Source organism: Myxocyprinus asiaticus, chromosome 27 (assembly GCF_019703515.2).
Source record: "Myxocyprinus asiaticus isolate MX2 ecotype Aquarium Trade chromosome 27, UBuf_Myxa_2, whole genome shotgun sequence".
Lineage (NCBI taxonomy): Eukaryota > Metazoa > Chordata > Actinopteri > Cypriniformes > Catostomidae > Myxocyprinus > Myxocyprinus asiaticus.
The window spans coordinates 24,967,534-24,983,704 of NC_059370.1; the positions used below are offsets into that span (position 1 = coordinate 24,967,534).

The 16,171-nt window shown below is 37.4% G+C and overlaps 1 protein-coding gene across 1 annotated transcript; it reads left to right on the forward strand.

Annotated features, from left to right (window-relative positions):
• The first annotated feature begins 78 nt into the window (after positions 1–78).
• Positions 79–15,397, forward strand: asb5a (ankyrin repeat and SOCS box containing 5a). Its single transcript, XM_051658063.1, is given in 7 exon segments — positions 79–86; positions 272–522; positions 11,000–11,079; positions 11,388–11,445; positions 12,896–12,937; positions 13,294–13,485; positions 13,671–15,397. Coding segments are annotated over 7 exon segments (759 nt in total). The 3' UTR covers positions 13,799–15,397.
• Positions 15,398–16,171: the final 774 nt, after the last annotated feature.

Below are 16,171 nucleotides of genomic sequence, written 5' to 3' on the forward strand. Positions count from 1 at the left end.
ATCTATCAGTTTCTCAAACTCACAAATTGTTTAATTGGATACATAAACACTAAGAGTAAATGTATGCTTGAGATCTACATGACTTTGTTTGTATTGATATATTGTATTGATATTTAACAGTAACTTAATTATATAAAATTGTATGTTCTAACAAATGTTAGAAATCTCAGTCTAGCACCTGTTATTAATGCATTCAACTGATCTCCCAAACCTCTTTTGAGCTGCAGTAAGGACCTAGGTGCATTGGGGGTGCTGTTGGGGTGGCATACAGAGCTCAAAGATCAACAGAGCAGTCTGCATGCATATCCTGCCACAAAACATTCATAACACAGCCATGACAGAAATACAGGCCATTTGCAGCACAGCTGTCCGATGTTTACCTCACCATCCTGGCCCTCTTCTGCTTCAAACTTTTCGTTAGAATTACCATTAATTTACTCACACATTTCTACATCATCAAGGGCAACCGAAAAGAGGCTGCCCGGATTTCAACTGAGTTTTATGGTAATGGTCAAGGGTATAGTAAGTAGAGCATTTGGACAGCATGAATGTGGATTTAATTTCCTATTGCAAGCATGTTCCTATAGCATGGATATATTTAGAGCATGGACAACACTATTATTGCACAATGCTTTTATTGCAATGTGGTTGGATTTATTTACATATAGCAGCCATCATTCATGCAATAATAATAATAATAATAAAAATTATATATATATATATATAGCTTGAAAGTAGCATGTGACATGACCTTAACTGTACTCAAACCTGGCTCCCCATGTTCCAACAGATCCTACCCTATATTTCATAACTATTTGATTTCGTGATTATGTGCACAGTCCGCTGAGCAACAACTGTAATGAGTATTGATGGCATCTAGTCCAGTAGAGGGCAGTAAGAGTTTGTATAAAGCTAGGTGCATTCTCAATGGAAGGGATGATGTAATTTACATGTGCTGAGCGTGTGACATGTAATAAATAACAGAGCACAATAATTTGAATTACTTTGATTTATTTACACAACCAAATTATACATGGTACCAGGAGTGGGGTTCTTCAAACAATGGATGCAATTAAACCACCAGGTTTATTGAAATTGACTGGAGGAGTTTCAAACAGCAGTTTGAGCTGTTGCAGCTATTGGTCGGGTGGATGCTACTGATGAAAGAAAGATTGCCATGCTACTTACTATTGCAGGAGCAGACGCAGTGGAAGTGTATAACACGTTTACTTTGGCTGAAGAGGCGGATAAGAAGAAACTTATCAAATTAAACATATTAATTAAACTAACAGATCTTAAGATCAAAGCTAAAACTTGTAATTTTAATGAATTGCGAGAATCAATGATGCGGGATCAGATTGTGTTTGGCATATGTGATAAGAAACTCTGAGAAAGACAGTTAAGAGAACCCAAACTTACATTAGACAATGCTGTAAAATTGGGTCAGTCCAGTGAATTAGCGAGACAGCAAGTGCTGAAGTTTGATGACGTTGCCGGTGTTATGTCAAAATCTGTTTCCCCGTCGGGATGTTTCCCCCGAGCAGATCCGTATGGGGGAAACAGTATCTGACGGTAACATTCTCCGCTGTCGGAATGTGTTCCCACATGCACAAACCTAAGCCTAACCCTTCCCTTCCCTACCCAAACCTACCTTAACCCCATACCCTATCGGGGCTAGTGGGAAACAGATTCCGATGGGGAACACAGTCCGATACAACACCTGTGTTCCTGTGATGGCCTCTCTTAACACTGAAGTAGATGTTATTTCATTCATGGAAAAGCGACGCTCCGATCAAAGAAATACACAGAAACAGAAGCATTCTACTGCAAACATTGTGGAGACAAACATAAGCCCAGACAGTGCCCAGCCTTTGGTAAAAAATGCTCCAGTTGTAGAGGCCCGAATCATTATGCAAAAATGTGTTTTCAAGAAAAAAAAAAAAAAATGGGAAAACAGAGTGCATGTAGTGGATGACACAAATAACAGTGACACGTTGAGTGATTAATTTTATGTTCAGATGGTGTCACAACAAGAGGTAAAATATGCACAGGTAGAAGATTTTGATAAGTGGATTGCTCCTCTAGTTGTTAATGGGAATATTGTGCCTTTCAAATTGGATACTGGGGCAAAGGCTAACTTAATTAGCATCAAGGATGTGAAAACGTTAAAAGAGAGACCTTTAATTCGAAGACGTATAGTCCCACTCAAAGCCTACAACAGACAACCGATTGAGACACATGGAGTGTGTCGGTTGAAGGTTCAAGTAAAAGGAAAGACTCAGAATCTGATGTTTGTTGTAGTTCCCAATAAACATGAGTATCTCTTAGGAGACAGGGCTTATAAAGGACTTAAGCTGGTCAAGAGAGTCTATCAAATAAATGAGAAAAATGTGTATCTACAGATGGGTTGTGACAAAGTACCTGACATTTTGAAACAATTTTCAGATATTTTTACTAGTCAAGGAACTTTGCCATTCAGCTATAAAATACAGTTGAAAGAAGCTGCTAAGCCAGTTGTGCATGCTCCCTGGCGAGTACCAGCACACCTGGGAGCCAGTTTTAAAAAAGAACTGGATTGAATGACACAGTTAGGAGTTATACAATGGACAGAACAACCTACAGAGTGAACTTCATTACTTGTGTTAAAAAACCCAATGTTGACTTAATGTTTAGACCCCAAAGACCTTAATGATAACATCAAATGAGAGCACTATCAGATTCCCACACGTGAGGAGATCACTAGTGAAATGTCAGGTGCCAAGTTATTTAGCAAATTAGACGCTTCACATAGTTTCTGTCAGATCAGATTGGATTCTGAAAGTAGCTAATACTGTACATTCAATACACCTTTTGGAAGATATTGTTTTCTTAGGCTTCCATTTGTAATTATGTCAGCCCCAGAGATTTTTTCATCGCACCATTATTGAAGGTTTAGAGGGAGTTCGTATATATATTGATGATCTTGTTGTGTGGGGATCCTCACTTCAGCAACACGATCAGAGACTGATGAAACTACTGAAAAGAATTTGAGTGAATGGACTTAAGCTAAATAAGGAAAAGTGTCAGTTTGGGGCAACAGAGATTACCTTTTTAGGTGATAAGCTTTCTGTAGTAGTAGAGCCAGATCACTGTAAATACAGGCCCTCCTTGATAGGCCTCCACCTACTGACAAGATGGAGGTGTTACGTGCCCTGGGCATGGTAAATATCCTTGGCAAGTTTGTTAATACGAAGGTTAATACAAAAGGACAAAGACTTTGTGTGGACTGCCGTATATAATCAGGAATGGAAAATGTTGAAGGAGATGCTTACTATTGAACCTGGAAACCAGTAGCATATGCTTCTCGCTCCATGACAGAGACAGAAAAACGCTACACTCAAATTGAAAAAGAAACCTTGGGTTTGTTGTTCGGATGTGATAAATTTCATGGATAAATCAATGGATTACCTACCTTTACAGCAGATACAGATCACAAACCATTAATCTCCATTTTTCAAAAAAACCTGAATGATATGTCACCTCGAATCCATTGTATCAGAATCAGAGTTGGATAAATATAAATAGACTTATGCTTCATATTGCATATAATTATTGCTCAATGGGGCAGTTTTAACTGTCCAGGAGATGGATAGCCTGAGGGAAAAACTGTTCCTGTGCCTGAAGGTTCTGTTGCTCAGTCCTCTGTAGCACCTGCCAGATGGCAACAGTTCAAAAAGGTAGTGGGCAGGGTGAGCAGGGTCCAGAGTGATTTTTCCAGCCTTTTTACTCATTCTGGAAGTGTACAGTTCTTGAAGGGAGGGCAGGGGGCAACCAATAATCCTCTCAGCAGTCCTAACTGTCCTTTGTAGTCTTCTGATATCCGATTTCGTAGCTGCACCAAACCAGACAGTTACTAAAGTGCAGAGGACAATGACTGCTGAGTAGAACTGTATCAGCAGCACCTGTGGCAGGTTGAACGTGGAGTCAATGTGGGTCTCCCACTTCAGGTCCTGTGAGATGGTAGTGGCCAGGAACCTGAATGACTCCACTGCTGCCACAGTGCTCTTTAGAATGGTGAGGGGGTCAATGTTGGTCCACAATCATCGTTTTTTTTTTTTTTTTGTGCTGGTTCCACTTAGCGGCTGGAGTTTATTTTGCAGAGTGGCACACCTCGGGACAGTTTTGTGGATGAATCTACATGCACTTTGAGTTTGTTCCACCTATTGGCTGGAGTTTGTTTTATAGATTATCTTTTGCTGTGAAATTCTGTCTCACAAAATTTGTATAGAAACACTGGACTTGAGCAATCCGACGGCAAAGTTGTCGCGGGGGTCCTCGTAGGTGTACATGGACTGTTTGAGTTTGGAGGGATGGACGCCTGTTGGCGTTGTCGTGCGTGGGGTTAATATACACGTTTTTCTTTTTTCTGTTTTTTTTTTTTTTGTTCTGGGGGATGTTCAGGTTTTAATGGTCGCACCAATGTTGGAATGTGGTCTTTATAATCTTGTTTTTGACACACAATTTATTATTTTTTATAAGTCAAAAGGTTAAATGTTAATATGAGTGGATTGTCTCTCTCTGCATGGAATGTGAATGGGTTTGGGTACCCCATAAAAAGAAGGAAGGTTATTTCTCTTCTTAAGCATAAGAAATATGATACAATGTTTCTTCAAGAAATGCACCTTTCTCCGCAGGAAGCGGAAAAATTTGGAAAGATATGGGGTGGGCATTTTTTTTATAGGGCTGGCTCGAGTAAGAGCAGGGGAGTCATTACACTGATAAGTAAACATCTACAATTCAAATGTCTCAAACAGAGTAAAGATAAATTAGGAAGAGTCATTATTGTTTTAGCTGAAATTTAGGGGCAAAGTCTTATTTTGGCTAATATTTATGCACCTAACGTGGATGATCAGGGCTTTTTTATAGATCTTGAAGGGATGTTGCAAGCTGCTGGCACCCCTCATGATATAATATTAGGAGGAGTCTTTAATCTTTTGATGAACTCAGTCCTTGATCATAGTGAAGCAAAAGTGTGCAAGCCCCTTATAGCAACATTGACGCTTCACAGGATGTGTAAAAATCTTGGTCTTGGTCCATCTTTTGAACCCATCTGGTAGGGACTATAAATTTTTTTCATCAGTCCATAAGATTTACTTTAGAATAGATTTTTATTTATTTATTTATTTATTTTATATATATATATATATATATATATATCTAAGTCCTTCATTTCATCTGTTGTTGATTGCTCAATTGGAAACATTTTAGTCTCAGATCATGCCCTGGTGTGTTTAGAGATGTTGCCACATACGGAGAAAAAGAAATCATATAGTTGTAATGTATCCCTTTTGCAAAATCCTGAATTCCAACAAATGCTAAAGACTGAAATCATTGTCTATACGGAGACCAACTGGTCCTCAGAATCCTCTGTGGGCATAGCTTGGAAGGCACTTAAGGTGGTTCTTAGGGGCCGGATCATACAGTATGCCTCATTCACCAAAAAGTCCAAAGCACAAGAACTCGTGAAATTGGAAGGGAATATTAAAGTGCCGAGGCAGAACTGAAGTGCCGAATGTCATCTAATGGCCTCAGAGAATTGACCCAATTGAAATACAAACATAATACTATTTTGTCACGTAAGGTGGATTTTGGGCTGTTCAGGGCAAGACAGTCATACTTTCAGTCGGGGGACAAGGCAGGAAAACTTCTGGCTAGATGTATAAAACAGAGAGAGTCTTTTTCTACCACTCCCTCAGTGAACTCTGCTGGTGGTGAAATATTAACCTCAGCCATTGATATAAATAATGCTTTTAAAAAATTCTGTCTTGATCTCTATAGTTCCACGTCTTTGTCTACTGAAGAGGATATTAGAAACTTTGTGGAACCATTAGAACTTCCTAAACTGACGACTGAGCAAAAACAAATTCTCTTGATTCTGAAATAACCTTGGTGGAGCTTGGCGAGGTAATTAAGGCCTTGCCTACAGGCAAGGCTCCGGGGCCAGATGGCTTTCCCGCTGAGTTTTTTATATCTTATGCTACAGAACTAGGGTTGCAGCGGTATACCGGTTTCACGGTATACCACGGTATGAAAATTGGCGGTTATCATACTATGTACATTTGCTTATCTACGGTATTGAGAAAAAAAATGCAACCAGACGAGAATCTCTCAAAATGTTATAGTTTCTTATGAAGTAATCTAAAGGTAGAATACATTAGACCTCATTATATCAACAGTGGCAGTTGTAGTTAAAGTTTCAAGATGTGTTTCAGCTAGTATTTATTTTTTTCATAAATACTATAATTTGTTATTATTATTACTATTATTTAAGACTAGCTACACTGACCTAACCGTGGTTATGAGGAGCCTTTCCTCCTGTGTAATTTGTATGTTCTGTTTGAATTATGTTTGAAAGTAGGACACAAACGGGATAATAATGGGCTCATAAAAGTAAATATGCTCTTCAATTTTTTAAAAGGGGGGAGAGAAAACTTCCATTCGCTTTTGTTGTTGACATCAACAATAATAATGTCACTTGATGCATGGCCTTGTACTTGAAAACCATGAACAAATCTATGCAACATAAAAGGAAATGTAACCCAGGATACATTAAATACAGGTTACGTTTTTACTATGGTGGGTCACCACTTGATTTCCAATGTAAAATCTGGGTCCTGAAGCAAAACCAGTTGAGAATCACTGAGATAAAGGTACAGAGAGGAGCAGTCTGGCTGTGCTGTCGCGCACCTACAGTATATGTTAATTATTAATAATCATAGGACATTACTTTAAAAGCTCACACAGCTGATGTTATTTTTTATTTAGTAGTTAATTTAACATGCTATGCTAACATGTAAACTAACATGCTTTAATTATATAACATGTTATAGTTACATGCCATTTTTTCATCATGTTTATAACTTGGTTTATTATTATAATTCTGTTAGCTTTCTTATTTATTCTATTTATTTTCAAAAGGGAGACTTTTTTTTACACATACTTCCATTAAAAAAAATGGTTTCAATTTCAATTATAATAAAGTGTTTGTTCAACCAAAAAAAAAAAACAACCAAAAAAAAAAAAAACAACCAAAAAAAAAAACAAAAAATATTTCTGTTTTCACTCCTTTAAGGGTCATAGTAAGTGATAATAATAATCGTGTAATACCGTATACCGTGATACCGTGAAACCATGATATTTTCTGAGACGGTTATCGTACCGTGAAAATCTCATACGTTGCAACCCTATACAGACCCTAAGTTTATACGGACTCATTAAAGAATGGAAAGCTTCCGCCAACCATGATACAAGCCCGGATCAGTCTGATTCTTAAAAAGGACAAAGATCCAAGCGAGTGTAAGAGTTACTGTCCAATTTCCCTAATCTAGCTAGACGTTAAAATATTGTCAAAAAATGTTCGGGGGGAAGGGTTTAATTTTATATAATTTGATTCCGCATTTTCTGTTATGTCTGTTATTTAATTTGTTGAATGGAATCAATAATTTTTTTTAATAATAATAAAAAATTAAAAAAACGGGAAAAGATTGTCTGGTATGTGCTGCCAAATGTTCAGCAGTTCATCCCTGGTAAAACTGACTGGGAAAAGATTGCTAAACACAGGACCAAAAAAAAAAAAAAAAAAAAAAAAAATTGGAGCACTCCAAACCGTGGCTGCCATCTGCGGCGCCATCCTGGTCATATCATACCATACCTGCAAAGGTATGATATTAATTTACTGTATACACCTGGTAAATATCTCATTGTTGCAGATACTTTGTCTAGAGCCCCTGTACCCTCCACATTCTGACATCTCAAAGGAAGTTGAAAGACATGTAAACATGATTGTTGCATCTCTACTAGTCTCAGATGAGATGTTGAAACTGATAGCAGAAGAAACCGCTAAAGATGATGTACTGCAGTAAGTAATGATCAATTTTCAGCTAGGATGGACAAAAGGCAAGTGTCCACAGTATTTTCCCATTCGGGCAGAGTTGAGTGTGGTCAATGGATTGCTGTTGAGACTAAATAGAATTGTTATTCCAGGATCAATGCGCCAGGACATGCTTCGCCAAATACATGAGGGGCACTTGGGCATTGAAAAATGCAAAAGAAGTGCAAGGCAAGCCATTTATTGGCCTGGGATTAATCTCAACATTGAGGCATTAATCAGTAAGTGTGACACCTGTCTCAGACACCATTACAAGCAACCCAAAGAACCAATGTTGATATCTGATGTACCTGTGGAGCCATAGCAAAAGGTTGGAACCAGTCTTTTTCATGTGAACTGTAAGGACTTTTTGCTTGTAATCGATTACTAAAATGATCCTGAAATTGCACAACTTCGTCATACCACGGCAACTGATGTGATTCATCACATAAAAAGCATGTTTGCAAGGCACAGAATACCACAGATTGTGCAAAGTGATAATGGCCCACAGTATAGTAGTCGAGAATTTCATCTTTTTGCAGAACATTATGTTTAAACACACTAATGCGAGTCCTCTTTACCCGATGGCTAATAGGAAGTCAGAGAAGGGTGTTCAGATTGTAAAAAGACTCTTGAAATAAGGAGCTGAGTAACTTGGATCCATATCTGGTCTTGTTAAGTTATTGTTCTTCTCCTCTGGGTTGTGGATTATCTCCTGCCGAACTCCTTATGAATCGAAAGCTGCGTGACACCCTGCCAAAAGTGGCATCTAAAAGAAAAAAAAAAAAAGAGCCAGTTGTGGAAACACATGCAGCTTTTGAATTGGAAGCAAAAAGTGTACCATGATAAGGCAGCTCAGAGCCTGAAACCTCTTGCAGAAAGAGATGTGGAGAGAACTGAAGAGGAAGAAAAAAGCTTGTTCAGACTGAAGATGGACATATTCTAAGGAGAAATCGAAGGAGTTTGCTTAAGACTCAAGAGACTTTCACAGAATCATTAGATACTGAATTGCACCCTTATGAAGTACCAACCACTGAACTGCAATTTCCTGAAACACAGTCTTTTGAACAGCAGTCCTCTGAACCTCATGAAATGCCATCTCCTGAACCTTCTCTATCTAAACCAGTGACTGAAGTTCCAGTGTTACGCAGGTCTATTAGGGCTCGAAAACCCCCTGTTAGAATGGACTTGTAAATAGAGGGACAATAAAAAATCTGTCATGGTTGGATGTGATGAAATTGGGTAGACTGTTAGTATATGAATTGTGTTTTCTACTTGTTGTGATGTTATTGAATTCTTGTCCACTCATTGTTATGTTATGGAATTATGCACATTTGGTGATGTGTGTTAAAAGATCTTGGTGATTTTCCTTATTTCTTAACATTTAAAGGAAAGGGATGTAATGAGTATTGATGCCATCTAGTCCAATAGAGGGCAGTAAGAGTTTGTATAAAGCTAGGTGCATTCCCAATGGAAGGGATGATGTAATTTACATGTACTGAGTGTGTGACATGGAATAAATAACAGAGCACAATAATTTGAATTACTTTGATTAATTTAACACAACCAAATGATACAACAGCTCCGGCAGGTTATATGTTTTTTAAAAGCTTTCAAACACTTCAGTTCTAGCTGTTCAAAACAAGCTCTCATGATTCATATTTGTGTGCTTTGCTTCATAAGATCACATGACCACAGTCCCCCAGACCCTGTGCGTCATCATACACAGGGAGGGATTAAGGAGTCTGCAAACATGTATATGACGCAAAGCTCAGATATGGCTGCCAGGCTGCTATTTACAATGTTGTATAAATATGCAGAATCGAAGCCATGCTATCTGATTCTGCCTCCTCTCTCCCCCATACTTTGACTGCAAAAGAAGTGCAGTAATCTTCAGTTTAGCAAGCGTTTGTGCAGCCAGACGGTTGTCTGTAGGATTCTGAGTAGAGCAACCGGGATGCATAAACAGCAGCGAGGGCTTTTGGTATAAACAAGTTGTCTCACAGAGCATCTCCAAAAACTTCTCTGAGTTTGTGATTGGGGAGAGGAACAGAGGCGAGGGATAGTCACAGGAGATTGCCATAGTCATTGCCATTTACCAAGCAACTTAAGTAGGGCACCACGGATAAAAACAGCTTCAGTGACTTTTTGAAGATAATTATAGAAGGAGCAAACATTTTCCTGAAGGGACACAAGCTCTGTCAAAGTGGAAGTCTTGCTGAGCTGGTTAACCAGCCAAGGTTGGTGCTTTGATATCTGGCATGTGTCTGTGGACTGACTTGCAAGATCCTGAGTTCAAAAGTGAGCTTTGTTCTTGAATGTGTACCAAAAGAAGGAAAATCAGAAGTTAAAGATTTATGAAAGGGTCAAGGCTGTGACAAGAGAGAGTTGGTTGTGTTTATGTTTCTGAATTAAAAACTTAAGGATGCTTGAGAAAGTGGTTGCCTCAAAAACATGAAACAGATTAGCAAGAAGTATAATGGCTTTTCCTTGATTGCAGAAAAAGAGGTCGATGGAAAGACAACTAGGTCTCAGTTACAACAGTGTATGCGATACTATAGTTGAGTGAGTGATGAAGGGAGGTGACGACAATGATGACATATGAATGCATCAGAAGTTATTCTAGATATTGACAATGGGGTCAAAAAGTCTGAGACAATTAGTGGAAATTTTGAATTGATCTTATTTAATATAAATGATCTCATTACAATTATCAGCATAACAGACTGATTTAAAAAATGGCAGAATGTTAGAAAAAGATTTTCAGAATTCAAATTTGTTATGTCCTGCTTTTGCTTCAATGATAGCATGCACTCGAGCTGACATGCTAGTTAGCATTGACATGTCGAAACGGGTTACATTTGTTTAGTGATCTGGAAAGAGTGCAACATCTTAAATAGTTCATAATTTTTTTAAACTTGTTTTTTAACTAAAGCTTTTAATTTCCAGGTTTAAATAATAATAAAAAGCTTTTCAATGTGGTCTCAGACTTTTGGACCCCATGATGTTATGTGGATCTTATTACAGATGGGCTTTACAACTTAAAATCCTTGCATTTCCTCTTTAGCGAACCACTTTTTTGCTCTTCTCCAGGGTCTTGGGCTGATCGCTCTTCTATTCATGATGCTGCCAGCCAAGGAAGCCTGCTGGCCCTCAAGACTCTCATTGCTCAGGTGATCTCCATGCAGAATCCTCTACTGGTAGAAAAGGGTACATGTGAAATACAGGCCCATTCAGATAACCTGTGGTTAAACAGTAAGAGAGGAAATTTATAAGGATAATTTACTGTTTTAATTATTTGTCTAATCTAGTCATATGCTCTCTGCTGGCTTAGAAATATAATACACATATAATGTAGGTGAGAATGCTGCAACCCCATCATCCCTGATAGTAAAAGGGCTTTGCTGCCCCCATCTGGATTAGAAGAATCGTGCACATACATGTATAAATGCAATACTCATTTCTCTTAATCTCTCCACAGGGCCACAGCCTCAATGTGCTGAAAACAGACCACATTAGCCCTCTTCATGAGGCGTGCATAGGGAGCCATGTTGCCTGTGCCAAAGCCTTGACAGATGCTGATGCCAACATTGCAAGGCTTATAGGTAACACTTTATTTTGAGAGGACTTAAAGAAGCACTGGACAAGGCTTCTTTTATTGAGATTAGTGTGGTGTAACAATGAATTTGTTATACAACACTAAAATAAACTATATCTTTATATAATTAAGAAGTATTATTATTTGAAATGTTATTGTATTTCATTAAAATGTAGGTTGTTTTATATAATAATAAATATTTTAATGAAAATATGTACAAATATTTTTATATTTTTAAATGTAAAGATATATTTATATAATTGAAAAATAAATGTAAAAAAATCTTTGAATATTAAATAATATATAAAGGCAGTATTAAATAATAACTAAATACGTTACAGTAAGGTTCCATTTGTTAACCTTAAGTTAACAACATTATTTAAGTTCACATGAACTAACAATGACCAATACTTTCACAGCATTCATTAATCTTAGTTAATGTTAATTAAAACATATACTAATCTTTTTTTTTTTAAATGATAAGTTGTATATGTTAACATTAGTTAATGCACTATGAACTAACATGAACTAACATTGAACAGTTGTATTTGTATTAACTAACTTTAAGAAAGATTTAATGCTGTAAAAAATACATTGTTAATTGTTTGTTCATGATACTTAAAGCATTAACTAATGTTAATGAATGGAACCTTATTGTAAAGTGTTACCAACATTTTATAATAACTCCTTTTGTGTTTCATGGTAAACAAATATTCACAAACAAGTTTCGAGTGACATAAGGGTGGGTAGATTATCACAACATTTTCATGCATGATTTCTGCAACAGCATTTTAGGCAAACCTTTATTTTTCTTCCTTTTCTAACCTGAATTTTCAAAGATAGTAATATGTATTCCCTCTTAGTACAAATAGGCCCTTTATTTAATAAACACTTACCATAAAATAAAACATTTATAATTTCTTCCAAATCTATTTTCAGTATTTGCATTTTTCATTTCATACATTTCAAACATGCTGTTCTTCACCCTCTGTTATTTTGCTTTATGTCTGTGTGTTCAGGTTAATGTGACAACTATAGATGGTGTGGCACCATTGTTCAGTGCCTGTTCAACTGGCAGTTTGGCACGTCTAGAGCTGCTCTTGCAGAGTAAAGCTAGACCACAAGCCCTGGCTATATGTCAGCCTTCACCTATCCATGAGGCAGTCAGCAAAGGTGGGTACAAGACTAGAGCTAGAGAATCAGGGCCTCACACAAAATCAGCCATAATTAGCTGACTTGCTGATAGACATTTGAATAACTTAACATTAATTAATGTGTTTTATGGTCTCATATTCAAGGCCACAGCGAGTGTGTGGAGGCACTGGTTGCATGGGGTGTGGATGTGGATTAAAAAATTCCTTACATGGGCAATCCTCTCTACACTGCTTGCTGATGTAAGGAGTTCCTATGTGCCCACAAGCTGCTTCATGGAGGTAAACATGTCCCAAAATTCACACTACTCACAACTAGCAATTATATCACATCCTGAGAACCAAAACTTTTGATTAATGTTAGGTTTTGCACTTCTGGATTCTGAATATCTTGATAAGTTCACACTTAAAGTTAAAATATTTCTTCCTTTCCCAGCTTAACAAATAAAGACAACAATAACTGAGCCATTTGTATTGGCTGATTTTGTGTGAATACTGTGGCTCTATCGAAACTAATTTAAAGAAAGTTATTTTTGCCATTCCATTCTTGACACTAGTGGCTCAAATTACAATTACACACGTGCACATACATTTTGGTATACTATTATTATACTGCATTTTTCATCATTACATTACAGGTGCAAATGTGCAAAAAGGCACACATATGGAGATTACTCCTCATGCAGCAGTTCAAAAAGATTGTGTAAGCATAGTGAAGCTCCTGCTGGAATTTGGGGCAGATATAAATGCACACAACCTGGAGTATAAACGGCCCGTTGAGATTGCTCCTCCAGGGAGCCTCACAGAAGGCTTTCTGTTGATTTATGAAGGTGAGGTTTTGTGTTTGTGAAAGATATTTTTGAAGAATGTAAAGTGTATATCACTTGTTCAATTTAGTTAAAAGGTTTAAGCAGTATTATAGGCTCAACAGTCATCAGTTATTTTGTTGTGACATTTAAGCGTACATGTTTCACTACTGTACATCAGACTTTTATCTGTTTTATTCTTTTTGCAGCTACACCCCGTTCTCAGCGTCAGCTGTGCCATCAGCAAATCAGGGAGAGTTTGGGATGTTCCCGACTCCATCTGCTAAGACATTTGCCCCTTCCTAAAGCTTTAAAGGATTTTCTACTATATAGATAATGGAATGACTCTCACTGGCAGGACATTTTCATTTTAGTGGTTTGATTTTTTTAAATAATAAAAGCTGCCATTCCTTTTGTCCTTTAATTCTGATTGCCTTTTCTCTGTGGCCTGATTTCGCATGAATATGCTTCTAATGATACCCATGTGGGGACTGAGATGGCATGTTACATTGTATATAATCTGTAACTAGACCCACATGGAATGCCATGCTCACAGAATTCCACAGAAAATTCCAAATGTTTCTGCAGGATTTGAATGCCCATCATTCACAAAGTTCTACCCCCCCACCAGTCCTTGTGTGTTCAGTATTAAATATATATTTAGCTAATGTAATTATGCTTTTAGCAACGAATAAGACTGTAGTACTCTCAGCTCTCATTTTTTCACCATGTTTAAATCAGTTCCACAGATTTTCCCCTAAAATCAGTGCAGAAAATGTGGAAAAATGTCTGCATATTCCATTTGGGCCTGTCTGTTACTAAATGTTGAATTATTGAATAAACTGGTGACTGGTACCTTTACTGGTACTGATGACTTTAGCTTCATCTCACAATGGTCCCACAATGCCATTTATATTACAAATGGCTAATTTACATGAACTTAATTACAGTAAGAGGTCATCCTGTTTGACAGAGCATCCTTCAATTTGTGAAAACAGATAATAGGTCAGAAACAAATCTTTATAGTGCAATATAGGCCTAGTTTTGCTTATAGTTTCTTGTCTGATACAACAGATGTATGGTCTTTAAAAGCAAACGATGTCGGTTACCAGTGATATTGTAGTAATAGACCTTATTAACAGCAGCGCCATCTTTTTGATGGGAATGACAACGAGTCTGTGAGGGATAGACGGGTAGTCTCTTTAATGGGTTGTACAGTTGTTTTATGTTTTTTTGGATTGTTCTACAATGACAAACATTGAAAAAATATCTTTCCAAGAAATTTCAGTAGACAAAAACCTCCAGACAACATGAGTTGTGAAAAAATAGATGTGATCTAGGAGCTTTATGTTAGCTTTATACAATGCATATAATTGAATAGATGGTAAGTCTATCGCACACATGCAGCCTCATTTTCATTCCCATCATAGATGGCGCTGCTGTGAATAAAATTTGGAAACGTGTTTGTCATAGCATTTTCTAGGCCACTTATGTGACTGGAGACTTCGTCTCATGTAAGTGTATGACCTACATTATTTTAAACATAATGTTTCATTTATTTAGGTGTTTTAAGTGGAGAAAAAGTGTCATTCTCAGTGCACCTTTAACCCTTAAGCCGTGCTCTCACTACATGATTTTTCGTCTGATTTTGCTGCAGCAGAAAGATTTCCAAGATCTGCGACAAAAAACGCCAGATCGGCGACAAATCGCTACAGTCGATAATGGTCGTTAAGTATGAGAAGTGCAGTCTTGAGCAGTCAAAGACGCTAGGATACTTTCATGCCATGCTTGATATTATCGCCACATGATCTTGGAGTGTTAGCAATGCAACGACATGGGTGACCTGCTCCAGCCAATCACATCTTATCATGCACCTTTATATACAAGAATGGAAAGCCACAATTTGATCATAATTATGTTTTATTGTAATAAACTAACAAGAATTTTTAACAAATAAATATATGATCTGCACACTGTACTTGACATTGTGGTGTTTTATTTACCTCCAACTTTTGTTCCAAAACAGACACAGACAGCCTTCCCACATCTTTCCAAACATTGTTGCTGCCATATTTTCTTTTATCATCTCCTCTTTTGTTCAGACAAAATCAGTTAGCAGACAACTCTTGGACAGTGAGCTGTTGAAACCATTTATTTCTGGTAAAATCTCATGATCACTCTCATTTCATGCATAAATATTGTTGGCTGGGGATGCCTCTTGGTCAAAGATCTTGTAGTTTGAGCACCTAGTCTGCATTATCCCCATTCTTTTAGTGCTTGGAATAATTGCAATCTTTCTCTATTGTATGCTGTACATTCTAGCATGTTTTACTGTTTCTGGGTGTCCACACTTTTCACATTCACCCGTTTCATGTTTCCCTATTGTATATGAACTTTAATTTAGTGTTGTATGCCCAATTCGCAATCTAGTCATTGTCACATCCTTTTTACTGTTATTAATGGTTCTTATTCCACCCCTATATTTCTTTGTATACTATACATATGCCTTCCTCTTAATTCATTGTCCCATATTATCTGCCAATTCTTTTTTAATTCTGTTAAAATCAGTCCCTTAGTTTTCGCTTTACTCATCTTTACCCTGATATTAATATCAGGATCCTTCAATGCCTCCTTGGCCAGTTTATCTGCTTCCTCGTTCCCTTTTACTCCAACATGCGCTGGAACCCACAAAAAACTAACCCTAACTCCC